The 18116-nt window shown below is 44.8% G+C and overlaps 1 protein-coding gene and 1 long non-coding RNA gene across 10 annotated transcripts in view; one reads left to right on the top strand and one right to left on the bottom strand.

Moving 5' to 3' along the window:
• The window catches only part of TGIF2 (TGFB induced factor homeobox 2), a 24436-nt gene extending 21011 nt beyond the window's left edge, over positions 1-3425 (top strand). For all 8 annotated transcript variants that reach the window (XM_072800894.1, XM_072800893.1, XM_072800892.1 and 5 more), the window contains exon 3: positions 676-3425. In XM_072800894.1, the coding sequence (XP_072656995.1) occupies positions 676-1197 (522 nt within the window). In that variant the 3' untranslated portion in view covers positions 1198-3425. The remainder of the gene's footprint in view (positions 1-675) is intronic.
• LOC140618417 (uncharacterized) overlaps positions 1-18050 on the bottom strand; it is a 20022-nt gene extending 1972 nt beyond the window's left edge. For both annotated transcript variants that reach the window (XR_012018545.1, XR_012018546.1), the window contains exons 1-2: positions 17931-18050; positions 16540-16635 (exon numbers count right to left, since the gene is read on the bottom strand). This is a non-coding gene — a long non-coding RNA (uncharacterized lncRNA). The remainder of the gene's footprint in view (positions 1-16539; positions 16636-17930) is intronic.
• Positions 18051-18116: the final 66 nt, after the last annotated feature.

Raw genomic sequence — 18116 nt, forward strand, 5'->3', positions numbered from 1 at the left:
CTTTGGCTTAGTAGAGGCAGACAGTCCACAGGAAGATGGTATCCAGGGCTTGCTCCTGGGATGGGCCAAGAGAGGTGAAAAACAGGGGTAGAAACTGATACAGGATTCCTATGGAGAGCTGGGCCTTGAACCATTCAGCAAATGATAGAGGAACATTAGGAATTACCACAGCCCACACAGTTCCCAATATCCTGGCACCTAGGAGGTGAGGGGGAGAGGGTTCCTGTCTTTGCTGCCTACAGCAGCTAATGCATGCTCTGTATAAGTATCTGTTAATAAACAGTGGGTAGACAGTGCCAGGAGGGGGACCTATGTGTCCAATGGAGGCCAGCAGGCCACAGTTTGGGCCCTTTAGTGGTTTGCCATGGTGTTCTGGCCTAGTGGGATCAGCCCTGCCTGCTCAGCCAGTTCTATCCTCAGCCCACAAAGACTAGATTGGGTCTTCCTGTTACTGCCACCACCACTGCACCTTCCCTTCACAGGCTGAATCAGAGCTGTAATTTTCTATTCATTTGTAGGATTTCTTCTTTAACTCTCTCTTCCCAACATGAACCTGTGTGAAGGCTGGGATTATGTCTGTGTTGTTTTTGCTTTGTTTCTGGGGCCAGGAACATAGGTGCTTCGCAACTGGTTTTGACTGAGTGACCTGATCACAGCCTTTTATACGCATTCCAGATATGCAACTGGTTCATCAATGCCCGGCGGCGGCTTCTCCCAGACATGCTTCGGAAGGATGGCAAAGACCCCAATCAGTTCACCATCTCCCGCCGAGGGGGTAAGGCCTCAGATGTGGCCCTCCCCCGTGGTGGCAGCCCCTCGGTGCTGGCTGTGTCTGTACCAGCCCCCACCAATGTGCTCTCCTTATCCGTGTGCTCCATGCCACTCCACTCAGGCCAGGGGGAAAAGCCAGCAGCCCCTTTTCCACAAGGGGAGCTGGAGCCCCCTAAGTCCCTGGTGACCCCTGGCAACACACTCACCCTACTGACCAGGGCTGAAGCCGGAAGCCCCACAGGTGGACTCTTTAATACACCTCCGCCCACACCCCCGGAGCAGGACAAGGAGGACTTCAGTAGCTTCCAGCTGCTGGTGGAGGTGGCACTACAGAGGGCTGCTGAGATGGAGCTTCAGAAGCAGCAGGACCCATCGCCTCCCTTACTGCGCACTCCTATCCCCTTAGTCTCTGAAAACCCCAAGTAGGCATCTGCCAAAAGGGGTGCTCGAGGCTCGAGCCAGCTGTCCTGGGTTTCCGTTTTGGTTCCCTTTCATACAGAGGGTTTTCTTTGGGTCACTGCCAAACATCGGGGTCATCGCCTCTGTCCAGAGGTCCTCAGCGGGAAGATGCCAGTCAGTGTCACTGCACTGTGATGGGGACCTCTCTGCTAACTGCCATTTCTCCAGGCCTCAGTGATGAGATTGAGATTGGAGACAGGCATGGTGCTGCTGCTGCTGCTTCTCCAGAGGATCCCCAGGACACCTTTGTTCCAGCCTGCTTTCTGAGGCTGGGCACAGGAAACCTGCCACATTCAGACCTATGCCCCAGAGCTGGGCCTCTTTTTGTTAAGCCAAGTATGGACATTCCAAGTTCATAAGTGTGAACAAAAGAGAAGAGGAACCCAGCAGATGTAACAGAACTGACTCCAGTTCAATGTTTAGGTTTTCACTAAACTTTGTGTTTTTCCCTTTTTTGCTGGGGTTTGCATTAATGGGAGTAGTTAGCCCAGGTGTGGGGAGTGAGAGTGTTGTGTAATGGGAGTCTGATGAACTGGGAATTATGCACCACTGCAACTGGTGAGTGTTTTACAAGGGAGGAGCATTTTTATTTTGGGGACCAGCTGAATATCTGCAAAATTCCAAATGGCTGTTTTATTGTTGGTTTGATTTACAAAAAGAAAGAAAAGAAAAAAAAAAAAACTTTTGGGGCTTTGGCTTTTCTGCATCAGGCACAGAAGGGAATAAAGCCTTCTAAAGAATAAAGAAGAGGGTCCAACACAGAATCTGACCAAACCTTCTAAGCGAAAAGCAGAGAAGGATGATAAAACCAGAGGTGGTTTTTGGCTTGGTTTGTTTGTTTTGTTTTTTTAATTCTTGTTTTTACTCTGTTTGGGGGTATGGGGGAAGTAAGCTAGACCAAGGCAATGGGTTTGGGTGTTTTTTTTTTTTTTTCTCTTTAATGTTTTCCCCTCTTTATCCTTGAAAGCTTGGCCCTGCAGCCTGAGTTTTGAATTCCTTTAAGAACTTGGATTAGTGGGGCCAGAATATCAAAAGCTGCCAGTAGCTCCTACTTGGAGAGAAGTGAGCCACCTACTGGTCAGGAAGCCCTTGTAGCTGACTCAGATGGGCAGTTTTTCCCAGGACAGTGGCAAGAAGCAGGGAACGTGCCTCCAGCTGCACAAGAGCCATCCTCTATGGAGGCTGGGGCTGGAAATTGGTTATGAAGCCTGTCCACTGTGTCTTTGTGTTGCACCTTTCTTTAAATTGGAGTTGCGGAGGCCTCTGCCCTGAACTTCACAGTGAAACTGATAACCGTTGGTCTTACTCTTCTCCCTCCTCCCCATTTTTTAATTTGCTGTCTCACTGCTGACAGCAATACACCCATCTTTATATATCCTAAGAAACACTAATCCTAGGTTACTATTAGCCAAAATATTTTTGTTCTAAATAACATTGTTACTGGGCCAAAAGACCGGTCAGGAGCCCCCAGCCTATAGTTTCCTGAAGTTGTCAAGTCAGGCACAAGGGGGAGATTCCTGGAAGTTGACTGACTTTTGGGTGGGCCTAGCCAGGAGAAAGGCAGCAACGTGTGTTCTGTCCTTTCTGGGATGATCCCTGAAGGCTTCAGGGAGGCTACCTGACTTCTCAGTGGCTTGACCTACCCACTGCTGTGGGAATGGATATGAGCTATTTAAGGAGAGGGAGCTTCGCTCTTTGTGAGTGGGCAAGTTTCTTAGGCTCTCTCTTTTGCCACCCCACCCCATCCTTGCATGTCCCAGGGGGATCAGGGATCCTCACCCTCCTGAGGCCCAGCTGGGGAAGAAAGAACATAGCAGCTTCAAGATTACTTGAAGCTGTTTGCCCAGCCTGTTCCACCCCCACCCATGTGTGTGAGCCCAGGTCTGGTGTGACTGTTGGAAGATGCTTGTAGCAAGGGACCCTGGAAGTATACTGGGCTGGGGTGGGACTTCCTTTCCCGCAGTGCACTGAGCAGTAGAGGTGGTGAGGGGTGAGGAGCCATGCTGCTGAATTCTGGTTGGCATTCCCCCCTTGTGTAAGATGGGGAGGCTGGGGGTGGGGCAGCCTCCACTTGGTTTGGTTGTACAATAAACCCGGAGGAGAAGCACAGTTATCCCATTGAATTATTTGAGCAAAAAACTACTGTAAATAACTTTTGTTTTTGTCTTTCGTCAAATAAAGTTGTTTTTGGTTTTTGTTTTGTTTTTATTTATTCACGAGAGACACAGCGAGCGAGAGAGAGGCAGAGACACAGGCAGAGGGAGAAGCAGGCTCCACGCAGGGAGCCCAATGTGGGACTCGATACCAGGTCTCCAGGATCACGCCCTGGGCCGAGGGCAGGTGCCAAACCGCTGAGCCACCCAGGCATCCCTTGTTTTGTTTTTTAAAGCAGAAACAGATTGACCCACGGTGACCCTGGACCTCATCTGGAGGAGGGGCAATTTCTGAGTTCTTACAGGGCCTTATGCCTTCCCCCCTCTAGCAGCCACCTGTCAGTGTTGGGCATCCTGCATCCTTATTTCCTTGGCTTCAACCCTGGTCCATATCCCTTTAATCACCGTGGGCAGCGGGCATGTACCTCCCAAGCTGTACCAGTCTTCCCTGGGATAAACAATCAAGCTTTGGGATTGCTGAGTGGTGAGGGAACTTGGAGAGTTAGCAACTTTATCCTCCCCCTCAACCAGTGAGGAAACCGTAGGACTGTAGGATGAAGTATAAAGCCAGCACAAAGCAGCAGAGATGAAATGGATGCTTTAGTCATGTCTGAAACTGGTACCATCTCTAGACTTCCCCTATTAAGTAAGCTAGTAAATTTCCCTTTTTTGCTTAAGGTAGCTGTGAGTTACACTTACTTCGTAAGGAAATGACTATAGGTTTAACTACAGCCCAAACAGTGCAAAATCACGGCCTGTAGTAGTAAACAGACCTGCTATGTGCCTGGGCCCCTGCAGTGTTCATTATTATTTTAATTTTTATATATACACAAAAGAAGGGAAATGCCCTTCTTAAGCCGAGGGTTTATTAAATTACTTAGCCTGAACTATACAGCCAGTATTAAATGGAGCCGGGATATGAATTCAAGTCTGTCTTGCTTGAAGGTCACTCTGACATCTGCCTAGACCTTATTTGATCTAGTGATGGGCAGTTCACTGCCTCCTGGCGTTCAACTAACATGGCCTAAGCTGAGCATTAAAAATTTCTTCTGAATCAAACCAGCTTCTTCCTGATTCCAACAGACCTAGAGGGAGGACACTTCACTCTCCTTTAGAGATCTGGAGTCAGTCCCCGCCCCCCCCCTTCATGTTCCCCAGATTAAAGAGCCCCAGTTTGAAAGAGTTTAGCCATTCATCGGATGTCCTGCTTTTCCACTTCCCTCTGGCAGTATCCCTCAAACTGGACACCTGGCCCTAGATCTTGGAAGAATAGAAACAGGCTAGTAGGGTTCTTCAAAATAAGTTTAATAATCATTTTCATCTGGAAAATTAATATTACCCTAAAAGGGGAAGTGATTTGGATGGTTTGACTGCTTTAGCAGAGATGGCTTCCTGCAAATACTTTTCAAAGAACTGAAACCAAAAGCATCTTCAACGTCAAAACTCAAATTTATGAGCCCTTTAATAAGCAAGCACTTTAACGAAAGTTGACAGGGATAACATGACTAACCCCTCTCTCCTCTGAAGCTAGAAATATTATCTAAAGACATCTAACTTTCCTGTAACAGTCCCATTTAGGAAACTGCATTTAAGTGCATTTCTGGGGGCACCTGGCTGACTCAGTAGAGCATGCAACTCTTGATCTCGGGGTCTGAATTTGAGCCCCATGTTGGGTATAGAGATTACTTAAAAATCTTTAAAAAAAAACAACCCTCTAGGGTTGGACTCCCCTCTGGATTTAAAAAGTATACTTTAGGGGCACCTGGCTGGCTCAGTCAGTGGAGCATCTGACTCTTGATCTCAGGGTCATGAGTTCCAGCCGATGTTGGGGGTAAAGATCACTAAATCAATAACTAAGAAAATAAATAAAAAGTACACTCTAGTTTAGAAACTGCTAATGGGAAAAAAATACCAAATGGGAGGGACTTAGGCTGCCTTGGTAGGCTGTAACCTTGCTATGTTAGCCACTGGAGCTATAGAGAATAAGGGAACTCAGGGAGGGACGTGGAAATAATAATCATCAATGCTCTCAATGTTACTGGTTTCCAAAGTCCTTCTCCATAATCTTTTTTTTTTTTTTTTTTTTTTATTTATGATAGGCACACAGTGAGAGAGGCAGAGACACAGGCAGAGGGAGAAGCAGGCTTCATGCACCAGGAGCCTGACGTGGGATTCGATCCTGGGTCTCCAGGATCACGCCCTGGGCCAAAGGCAGGCGCTAAACCACTGAGCCACCCAGGGATCCCCCCTTCTCCATAATCTAAGCCTGCATTCAAATTCTGGCTCTGTCACCTAACTAGCTGTTGTGATCATAGGCAAATCATTTAACTGTTCGAAACTTCAGTCTCCTCTTCAATAAAATGGAAATGGTAATAATCAGCTCTTAGGTGAATGAAATAGGATAATCCACATGTTACTGTTATTATATATTGTTATTATCTGGCCTCTCAGCACAGGGCTAAGAGTAAAACAGAACTGTGAAAATGACTTGCCCCATACCACACAGCTGTTAAGTGGCAGAACTGAAAGGAGTTGGCCAGAGAAGTGTTTCTCAAGCCTTAATATGTATCAAAATTATCAGGAGGGCTTACAAAAATGCAAATTCCCAGACCTCACCTCCAGAGAGTGCAGGAATCTGCACTCTTTGTTTACGCCACAGGAGATTCTCATACTATTGCTCCAGGGACCTGATCATTTATAATCAGGACAGTGACTTATCCCAAGGAAGCTTCTAGGTTAAGACAGCACATTATCTTTCAAGTTTTAAGATGAGAGGAAGAAGGGTAGCACCAAGTGATTTACCCCTCCCTATGACAAATCAGTTGACTTCCCCTCAGCTCCCAGGCCCCTATGGTGGCCTGAAGGTCAAGTGTAGCCTTCTTGAGATTGTCATTTTATTTTTTATTTTTATTTTTTATTTTTTTTATTTTTTTAGAGATTGTCATTTTAATTACATAAATAATCCACATTTGCTGTAGAAAATTTTAAAATAAAGGTAAAAGGAGTTTGGTATAGTGGTTACGAGCCTGACCAACTTTTGGAGAAAAACATGTAAAACATTTAGCAAAATTGGCTCCTAGTAAGAACCCAGTAAGTACTAGTAAAATATTTATTGTAGGCAAAAAGAGGACCTGGATACAAACTCAGTCCTCTACTTCACAATGGGTGCTCTTTCCACAGCTTGTGTTTTTTTTCCCACAGGACTCCTCTGATTTCTGTGACTTCATCTGTGTCTGTCTAGGGCCCTCAATCTTACCCCTTAGAGCACACTTTCCTCTCCAAACCCTCAACAAGCAGCTGGCAGTGCTATAGAGGCATTCAGCTGAGAGGACATACTCAGCCCCAAGGCTGAGATCATGTGTTCAACTGGTGCTTAAAAAGTCCCAACCTCACAAAGGCAAAATTTGTCCTACTTCCAAATCTCTCTCCCACTTCCAAATCTGACTCTTCATCAAGTTCTTTTCCATCTTAGACCACCCAGGATATTTATTTTAACCAGATGGATGCACTGGGATTCAGCCAGACTCCCCACTTCCTAAGATAAGGAAAGCCTTGGGTGAAAGCACAAAGGGATCAAGTCTCAGTCCTATAAATAGGGCTAGGCAAGGGCTCTCCATGCTAGCTCCCAGCTTGGCTTTGTCTGCTCCTAGAAAGCTAAGAGGAGGAACACAGATTGGATTTCGGATACCAATGAACCTCTAACTTGCTGTGTGATACTGACCTGGACTGGATCTAAGGACCCCTCTAAATATAACTTTCTGTGACCCTCTCCCTATGAAATCACAAACTTAATGAATCTCAGAGTTAAGAGCTTCACAATATAATAGGACATATAAAACTCTTCTTGCAAAAAATAAAGTTATCTGTTTGCAGGTGATATGATCACATATGTAGGAAACCCTAAAGACTCCACCAAAAGAAAACAGAAAATAATAAACAGATTCAGCAAAGTTGCAGGATACAAAATCACACAAAAATCAGTTGTGTTTCAGGGTGCCTGGGTGGCCCAGAGGTTAAGCGTCTGCCTTTGACTCAGTTTGTGATCCTGGGGTCTTGGATTCAAGTCCCACACCAGGCTCCCCAAAAGGAGCCTGCTTCTCCCTCTGCTTATGTCTCTGCCTTGCTCATGAATAAATAAATAAAATCTTTTTTAAAAACCAGCTGTAGGGATCCCTGGGTGGCGCAGCAGTTTAGCGCCTGCCTTTGGCCTGGGGCGCAATCCTGGAGACCCGGGATCGAATCCCACGTCGGGGCTCCTGGTGCACGGAGCCTGCCTCTCTCTCTCTCTCTCTCTCTCTCTCTCTCTCTCTATCATAAATAAAAAAATAAAAATAAATAAATAAATAAACCAGCTGTATTTCTATACCGAACAATGAACAATCCAAAAAGTTAATTTTTTTAAATTTCAATTTATAATAGCATCAAGGGGATCCCTGGGTGGCGCAGCGGTTTGGCGCCTGCCTTTGGCCCACGGCGCGATCCTGGAGACCCGGGATCGAATCCCACGTCGGGCTCCCGGTGCATGGAGCCTGCTTCTCCCTCTGCCTGTGTCTCTGCCTCTCATTCTCTCTCTCTCTCTCTCTCTGTGTGTGTGTGTGATTGTCATAAAAAAAAAAGTCTTATAATAGCATCAAAAAGCATAAAATAGTTAAGAATAAACCAAAGAAGTGAGACTTAGGCATTTACAACTATAAAACATTGATGAATGAAATTAAGGAAGATAAGAATAAATGAAAAAATATCTCGAGTTCATGGATTGGAAGACTTACCTACAGATTTTTACTGCAATCTCCATCAAAATCCCACTGCTTCAGGATGCCTGGGTGGCTCAGCGGTTGAGTGAGCAAACTGGGATCAAGTCCCACATCAGGCTCCTTGCAAGCCTGCTTCTCCCTCTGCCTGTATCTGCCTCTCTCTGTGTGTGTCTCTCATGAATAAAGAAATAAAATGGGATCCCTGGGTGGCGCAGCGGTTTGGCGCCTGCCTTTGGCCCAGGGCGCGATCCTGGAGACCCGGGATCGAATCCCACGTCGGGCTCCTGGTGCATGGAGCCTGCTTCTCCCTCTGCCTGTGTCTCTGCGCCTCTCTCTCTCTCTATCATAAATAAATAAAAATTTAAAAAAAAGATAAAAAGCATTAAAAAAAAAAAAAAGAAAGAAAGAAAATCTTGGGCAGCCCCAGTGGCATAGCAGTTTAGCGCCGCCTGCAGCCTGGGAACCCGGGATCGAGTCCCGTGTCAGGCTCCCTGCATGGAGCCTGCTTCTCCCTCTCCCTGTGTCTCTGCCTCTCTCTCTCTCTCTCTCTCTCTCTCTCTCTGTGTCTCTCATGAATAAATAAATAAAATCTTAAAACAAAAACAAAAACAGGCTCCGTGCCCAACTTGGGTCATGAACTCAGGACCCCTAGATCAAGAGTCACATGTATGTTCTACCAGCTGAGCCAGCCAGGCACCTCTCCAGTGACTTTTTTTCCCCCCAGAAACAGAACTCACTCTAAAATGTATATGGGGGACGCCTGGTGACTTAGGGGTTGAGCGTCTGCCTTCAGCTCAGGGCGTGACAGGAATCCAGGATCAAGTCCCTCATCAGGCTCCCTGTGAGGAGCCTGGAACTCAGCCTCTTTGTGTCTCTAATAATAAATAAATAAAATCTTTTTTTTTTAAAGATTTTATTTATCTATTCATGAGAGACAGAGAGAGAGAGAGAGAGAGAGAGAGAGAGAGAGAAGCAGACGGAGGAGCAGGCTCCATGCTGAGAGCCTGATGCGGGAGTTGATCCCGGGTCTCCAGGATCATGCCCTGGGCTGAAAGCAGGCGCTAAACCGCTGAGCCACCTGGGGATCCCCCAGTAAATAAAATCTTTAAAAATAAATGTGTATGGTATCTTAAGGAACCCCCAATAGCCAAAACAATCTTGAAAAAGAACAAAGCTGGAAGACTCACACTTCCTGTCAAAACCCACTGCAAAGCTAAAATAATCAAAACAGGGATGCCTGGGTGGCTCAGCGGTTAAAGCGTTTGCCTTTGGCTCAGGGTGTGATCCTGGAGTCCCAGGATCAAGCCCCACATTGGGCTCCCTGCATGGAAACTGCTTCTCCCTCTGTCTCTCTATCTCTCTGTGTCTCTCATTAATGAATGAATGAATGAATGAATGAATGAATGAATAAATATAAATAAATAAATAAAATAAGCAAGCAAACAACTAAATAATAAAATAATAAAAATAAAGTAATCAAAACAATGTGGTATTGGCACAAAGACAGAAAAAACAGACCAAATGAATAGAACTGACAGCCTTGCAAACCCTCATTATGTAGCCATATGATTTTCAACAAAAGTGCTAAGATTATTTGGATGCAGGAAAGTCAGTCTTTTTTTTTTTTTAAGATTTTACTCATTCAAAAAAAAAAAGAAGATTTTACTCATTCATTCATGAAAGACACACAGAGAGGCAAAGACAGAGGCAGAGAGAGAAGCAGGCTTCCTATGGGGAGCCCAATGCAGGACTCAGTCCCAGGAACCCAGGATCACACCCCAAGCCAAAGGCAGATGCTCAACCACTGAGCTACCCAGGCACCCCGGAAGGACAGTCTTTTTAACAAATGGTGCTGGGAAGACTGGATATCCACAGGTAAAAGAATGAAGATGGACCCTTATCTAAAACCATATAAAAAAAAATTAATGGGATGCCTGTCTGGCTCAGTCATTGGAGTATATGACTCTTGATCTCGGGGTCCTAAGTTCACAGAGCTTACATTAAACAACAACAACAAAAAAGAGCATTTAGGTAGCTCAGTTAGTTAAGCATCTGCCTTCGGCTTAGGTCATGATACCAGGGTCTTGGATCTAGTCCCGCATCAGGCTTCCTGCTCAGCAGGGAGTCTGCTTCTCACTCTAGCTTTCCCACCTGCTCCTGATATCTTTCTCTCCCTCAAATAAATAAAATCTTTAAAAAATATAAAAATAAATAAATTAGGGATCCCTGGGTGGCGCAGGGGTTTAGCGCCTGCCTTTGGCCCAGGGCGCGATCCTGGAGACCCAGGATCGAATCCCACGTCAGGCTCCCGGTGCATGGAGCCTGCTTCTCACTCTGCCTATGTTTCTGCCTCTCTCTCTCTCTCTCTGTGTGACTATCATAAAAAATAAATTAATTAATTAATTAATTAATTAACTCAAAATGGATCAGAGATCTAAATATAAGAGCTAAACTAAAAAAACTCTTAGGAGAAATAAATCAGGGGAGAAGCTTGTTGATGTTGATTTGGCAATGCCTTTTTTTATTAAGTCTTTTTATTTTCTTTTTTTAGTAATCTCTACACCCAACATGGGGCTTAAACTCATGACCCTGAGATCAAGAGTCATATTCTCTAGGGTACCTAGGTGGCAATGTCGGTCAGCATCTGATTCTTGTTTTTTTTTTTTTTTTAAGACTTTATTTATTGGGATCCCTGGGTGGCTCAGAGGTTTGGCGCCTCCCTTTGGCCCAGGGCGTGGTCCTGGAGTCCCGGGATTGAGTCCCGGGATCGAGTTGCGGAACAGGCTCCCTGCATGGAGCTTGTTTCTTCCTCTGCCTGTGTCTCTGCCTCTCTCTCTCTCTCTCTCTCTCTCTGTCTATCATGTCTTACCATAAAAAAGAGATTTTATTTATTTATTCATGAGAGACACAGCAAGAGAGAGAGGCAGAGACATAGGCTGAGGGAGAAAAGGTTCCCTGCAAGGAGCCCAATGTGGGAATCACACCCTGAGCCAAAGGCAGACGCTCAACCGCTGAGCCACCCGGGCTGCCCATAAATAAAATCTTTTAAAAAAGAGAGAGAGAGAGAGCACAAGCAGACCGGGAAGAGGTAGAGAAAGAGGGAGTAGCAGACCCCCCTGCTGAGCAAGGAGCCCAACACAGGGATCGATCCCAGGACCCCAAGATCATGACCTGAGCCAAAGGCAGATACTTAACCAACTGAGCCACCCAGGTGCCCCAATAAATCTTTTTCTTTAAAAAAAAAAAAAAAGACTCATATGCTCTTCCAACTGAGCCAGCTATGCACCCTGGCAGTGATTTGTTGGATATGATACCAAAAGCACAGGCAACAACAAAAAAATTAGACAAATTGTACTTCGTGAAAATTAAACATAAAAACATTTTTTTAACTCATCTCTCCTTAAGAAAAGGACAGGGACCCACAACCCTGAGATCAAGAGTTACATGCTTTACCAATTGAGCCAGCCAGGTACCTTCCAAATTAAAAACTTTTGCATATCAAAGGATACTACTTTTGGGGCACCTGGGTAGCTCAGTCAGTTAAGTGTGGGCCTTTGGCTCAGGTCACAATTTCAGGATCCTGTGATCAAGACCCTGATCAAGGACTTCCTGCTCAGCAGGGAGTCTGCTTCTCCCTCTCCCTCTGCTACTCCCCTACTTGTGCTCTCTCTCTCTCTCCAATAAATTTTAGCAATAAATAAATAAATAATTAATTAATTTTAAAAATCTGAAAAAAACAAAACCTCAGGGGCACCTGGGTGGCTCAGTTGGTTAAGTGTCTGCCTTTGGCTCAGGTCATGATCTCAAGGTCCTGGGATTGAGCTCCATGTCAGAGCCCCATGTCCAACTCCCTGCTGAGTAGGGAGTCGCTTCTTCCCCTCCCTCTGCCCCTCCTCCCCAACTCATGTGTACTCTTTCTTTCTCAAATAAATTTTAAAAATCTTAAAAAAAAAAAAAACAGAAAACCAGTATTGACAAGAATGTGGATAAATTGGAACTCTTGCATACTGTTGGTTGAAATGCAAAATGGTACAGCCACTATAGAAAACAATATGGTTGTTCCTCAAAATATTAAAAAGAGGGGTGCCTGGGTGGCTCAGTCTGTTCAGCAACTACCTTCAGCTTGGGCCACGACCCTGAAATCCTGGTATTGAGCCCCACATCAGGCTTCCTGCTCAGCGAGGAGCCTGCTTCTCCCTCTCCTGCTCTCCTTGCTTGCACTCTCTCTTTCTCTCTCTCTCTCTCTGTGTCAAATAAATAAATAAAATATTTTTTTAATTAAAAAGAGAATTATCACATAATCCAGCAATTCCACACTGGGTATATACCCCACAGAATTGAAACTAGGGACATAAACAGATTTCTGTATACTCACGTTCATAGTAACATTATTCACAACAGCAAAAAGGTAGAAGCAGCCTAAGTGTTCCTCAATAGATGAGCAAGGGACGCCTGGGTGGCTCAGCAGTTGGGCGTCTGCCTTCAGCCCAGGGCGTGATCCTGGAGACCCAGGATCGAGTCTCGCGTCGGGCTCCCTGCATGGAGCCTGCTTCTCCCTCTGCCTGTGTCTCTGCCTCTCTCTCTGTCTCTCATGGATAAATAAATAAAATCTTTTAAAAAAATAGATGAACAAATAACAATAAGGTATATATTTGAAACTGAATAAAGGAAAGCTTATTTAAAATGGAGATGGGGGGCACCTGGGTGGCTCAGTCAAGTGGCCAACTCTTGATTTCAGCTCAAGTTATGATCTCAGGGTCATGGGATAGAGCCCCACATTGGGCTCTGAGCTCAGTGGAGAGTCTGTTTGAGATTCTCTTCCTCTCTCTATCCCTCTGCCTCTTCCCCCATGTATGCACTAGTGCATGCTCTCCCTCTCTCTCAAATAAATAAATCTTTTTTAAAAAATGGAGATGGAGGGCACCTCGCTGGCTCAATAGGTAGACGTGTGACTCTGATCTCAGGGTTGTGAGTTTGAGTCCCACACTGAGTGTAGCAGTTATTTTAAAAATAAAAAATAAAAATAAATAAAAATAAAAATAAAAATAAAAAATAAATTTTAAAAAGTCATTTTAAAAAATGATATAATAAAATAAAATGGAGTTGGGAGGCCAGCAGGAGGAGCTCTCACAGTTATCAGTTCTCATCAATTGCAGACCTCAACGGAAAGAGACCTACTTTGTACTCCCAAAAGAAAAAAGCCTATTCTTTACTATCTCAGCAGGAAGAAGAAAGATTTTCTCTTCTCCCAGCAACAGCCCAGTCAATGAGAGACTGTTACAACTATTATGGCCAATGAAAAAACACTATACTTCAAACTCCTACCTTATTCCAGCTTGGACTGTTTGTTTAAAAAAGCCCCTCCCAACTCCCTTTCCTTTATAAAAGCAAGTTTTTCTCCATCTGCCTTTGGGTCAGGTCATGATTCCAGAGTCCTGGGATGGAGCTCCAAGTAGTTGGGACTCCCAGCTTGGTGGGGAGCCTGCTTCTCCCTCTCCCCTCTGCTTCTTCCTCTCCCCTCTGCTTCTCCCTCTCCCCTCCTCTTCTCTCTTTCCCCCCATGTGTTCTTTCTCTCTCACTCAAATAAATAAATAAAATCTTAAAAAAAAAAAGCAAGTTTTTTTCCTTTGTTCTCCGGACTTGCCTGTCATTTTGCTGTAGTTTGCATGTCCCAAATTGCAGCACTCTGCTATTCCCAAATAAACTTATTTTTGCTGGTAAAACAAGTGAATTTTACTTTTAAGGTTAACAATATATACAACGAACACCTAATGAATATTTAACAAAGTTATTATTCAGCCTTAAAAAGGAAGAAAATTCTGACATAGGCTATCCCATGGATGAATCCTGCAGAGTATGCTAACTGAAATAAGCCAATTAGAAAAAGACTAACACGATGTGATTCCACTCTTATGAGGTACTTAGTCAAATTTAGGGACAGAAAGTAAAATAGGTAGTCATTGGGGGCTGAGATTGGAGAGTTAATAGTGTCAGGGCACAAAACTTTGAGTTTTGCAAGATGAAAGGGTTCTGAAAATGGATGGTGGTGGCAAAACAAAGTAAATGTACTTCCTTATACTACCAAACTATACACTTAAAAATCATAAATTTTAGGGAATCCCTGGGTGGCTCAGTGGTTGAGCATCTGCCTTTGGCTCAGGGCCTGATCCTGGAGACCCAGGATCGAGTCCCACGTCGGGCTTCCTGCATGGAGCCTGCTTCTCCCTCTGCCTGTGTCTCTGCCTCTTGTGTGTGTGTCTCTCTCATGAATAAATGAATAAAATCTTTAAAAAAATCATAAATTTTATAATGTATATTTTATTTTTTTTAAAGATTTATTTATTTATTTATTCAGAGAGAGCGAGAGAGAGGCAGAGGGAGAAGCAGGCTCCACGCAGGAAGCCTGACGTGGGACTCAATCCCTGCTCTCCAGGATCACACCCCGGGCTTCAGGCGGCGCTAAACCGCTGCACCACCGGGGCTGCCCCTATAATGTATATTTTATAGCAAGTAAAAAAATTAAGTTTAAGAAAGAATTTACCATTTTATTCCAATTTTCTCCATCTTCAGTGCCCCCACCTATCTCCTGAGTGACTGTAACAGTCTTTTTTTTTTTTTTTTTTCTTTAAAAGTGAGCCCTTGGGCAGCCCCAGTGGCCCAGTGGTTTAGCGCCGCCTTCAGCCCAGGGCATGATCCCGGAGTCCCACATCAGACTTCCTGCATAGAGCCTGCTTCTCCCTCTGCCTATGTCTCTGCCTCTTTCTCTCTCTGTCTCTCATGAATAAATAAATAAATAATCTTTTAAAATAAATAAATAAAATAAAATAAAAATAGAATAGAATAGAATAGAATAGAATAGAATAGAATAGAATAGAATAGAATAGAATAGAATAAAAGTGAGCCCTTATGCATTGTTGGTAGGAATATAAATTGGTGCAGCCACTGTGGAAAATAATATGGAAGATCCTCAAGAAATTAAAAATAGAAATACCCCATGATCCAGCAATTCCACTTCTGGGAATATATAACACTAAGAAATAAGGAAATAAAAACATTAATTCAAAAAGATATCTGTAGCCCCATGTTCACAGCAGCATTATTTACAAAAACCAAGTAGATACAACTAGGTGTCCATCAACAAACGAGTGGATCAAGAAGTTGTGGTATACACATCATGGAAGATTATCCAGCCACCAAAAAATGAGGAAATCCTACTATTTGTGACAATATGTATGGACCTTGGAGGTTTATGCTGAGTGAAATAAGTCAGATGGAGAAAGACCAATACCTTATGGATCTCATTTACATGTGGAATCTTAAAAAACAAACTCAGAGAAAAAGAGATCAGACTTGTGGTTATCACAGGTAGATGGTTGGGAGGAGGAGAAAACAGAGAAAGCAGTTAAAAGATACAAACTTCCAGTTGAGGGCAGGCCTGGTGGCGCAGCAGTTTAGCGCCGCCTGAAGCCCAGGGTGTGATCCTGGAGACCCAGGATTGAGTCCCATGTCAGGCTCCCTGCATAGAGCCTGCTTCTCCCTCTGCCTGTGTCTCTATGAATAAATAAATAAATAAATCTTTAAAACAAACTTCCAGTTGAGATAAATAAATGTAAGGATGTAAGGTAAGGTAAGGTAAGGATGTAAGGTAAGGTAAGGATGTAAGGTAAGGTAAGGATGTAAGGTAAGGTAAGGATGTAAGGATGTAAGGTAAGATAAATAAATGTAAGGATGTAAGGTACAACATGATGACTATAGCTAACAATGCTGTACAGATATACTGAAAATTTCTTAAAAGAATAAATCCTGGGCAGCCCCTGTGGCACAGCGGTTTAGCGCCGCCTGCAGCCCAGGGCGTGATCCTGGAGACCCTGGATCCAGTCCTGTGTCGGGCTCTCTGCATGGAGCCTGCTTCTCCCTCTGCCTGTGTCTCTGCCTCTCTCTCTGTGTCTCTATGAATAAATAAATAAAATCTTAAAAAAAAAATAAATCCTAAGAGTTCTCATCACAAAGAAAAATTTTTTTTCTTTTTTCTTTTCATTGTATCTATAGGAGAGGATGGAAATTAGCTGAACTATTATGGTGTTCATTTCACAACAGATGTAAATCAAACCATCAAGTGGTAGGCCTTAAACTTATACAGTGATGTATGTCAATTATTTTTCAAAAAAACTGGAAAAAACAAAAACAAATTCTTAGCACGCCCCTCCCACTCCTTCCCAATTTGCAGTTTTGTTCCATACCAGTAGCTGACATGGTTTCATATCCTAGCATGCTCTCTTCTCTTCCTTTCCCTCTTCCCCTTAACTCCTACTCTTCCTTCGGAGCTCTGTCTTCCCTAACCCTCCAGATCAAACTCCCCATTACAAACCTTTACCGCCAGGTCCAGTGGACTGAAAACTTACCTTTTCTGTCTTTGATTTTGGGCTATGATTTCTTCCAACATTCTACGACAGAATGAATGATCAGTTTGTCTCCAGCACTGCATGCGCCCAGGGAATCTGTAAAAGAAGTTTTATACTTTCAAACTGGAATGAGCTAGTTAGGCTTTACCATAGTTTTGCATAAGGGAGGGAACATGGTTCAGAAAAAAGGCAAGGCTGAAAAAAATAAGATCCATGTGAAAGTCAGAGGACTAAAGGTGTGCACCCATGTTAGGTATATGGCCCTCCCCCTAGGTCCAGACAGAGTAGTGTCTGTTGCTATGTATGTTACCTTTGGGGTCCAACCTCACACAACTTATTGAAAGAGGATCTTGGAATTGAGTTGCGGTTGAAAGCACTAACTATAGAATTCTGAAGCTCCCTAGGAGATTCTTTGCTCACCTAGGGGGAGAACTACAGGTCAATGTCGACAGGTATACAAAGGACTTTTTTTTAAAGATTTTATTTATTTATTTGACAGAGAGAGAAAGAGCACAAGCAGGGAGAGAGGCAGAGAGAGAGGAAGAAGCAGACCACCCCCATTCCCCTTGCTGAGCTGGGAGCCCTATGTGGGCTCAATCCCAGGACCCTTGGATCATGACCCGAGCTGAAGGCAGACGCTTAACCCACTGGGCCACCCAGGTGCCCCTACAAAGGATGTTCTGACCTCACTGACATTCCTTAAGACTGAAAGCTTAAGGTTAAGAGTACAGCTTTTGAAGTCAGACACACCCAGGGTACTAGTTGAGTGATTCCAGACAAGTTAGTCTGCCTCTTTACACCCACCACACAGAAGTGCCTTGGTCTCAATTTATTACCTAAGTACAATGCGCATGGCACCACCTGAAGGGCTTACTAAAATGCTGATTACGGGCCCCACTCCCAAAATTTCTGATTCGGCAGTTCTGCGATGGGGTCTGAGAAGGCACCTCTGGCAGCCCAGACGCACACGTTGTGCACCACGGTCCTAGCACACCGGGAGGACCCGACAGACGAATCCTCGCCTGCTCTAAGAGCTAAGACGTTCTGCACGGCCGCGCCGCCCCGCCCGCCCGGCCCAGGAGTTCTCAGCCGCTTCCACGTTGCTATAGATCCTTAGAAAATCGATTCCCCTCTCGATCTCAGGTTTGGACCTCACATTTGCCAAAAGAGGGTGCTGGCTCAAGATAAGACACTAAATTAATACAGAAAACAGTTTACATCCTGAGCAGAGTCCTAAGGAATTTTGCAGGGGTTAGGGGACGAAAACAAGCAGGGGCTAAGTCCCGAGAGGCAGCCCAGGGCTCCCGGGCAGCCAGTTGGGGGGCTCGAAGAGACGCGGGGAAACAGGGCCGCGTTCTGCCCCACTGCTCTTGGGGACGCTCGACTCTAACCTCGGCTCCCCATTCAGATGTGGTTCTCCAATCTCCACAGCGCCTCCTCGCGCTCGCGTCACCATCCCCACCTAGATTGTCCCTTCCCTCGCACCCTACCGAGCGCCTGCGGGACACTTGGCGTCACTTCCGTCACGCGTAGGGCGCATGCGCCGAGGTGCCGGCTGCACGGCTGCCGATTGGCTG

This window comes from Canis lupus, chromosome 26 (assembly GCF_048164855.1).
Source record: "Canis lupus baileyi chromosome 26, mCanLup2.hap1, whole genome shotgun sequence".
NCBI lineage: Eukaryota > Metazoa > Chordata > Mammalia > Carnivora > Canidae > Canis > Canis lupus.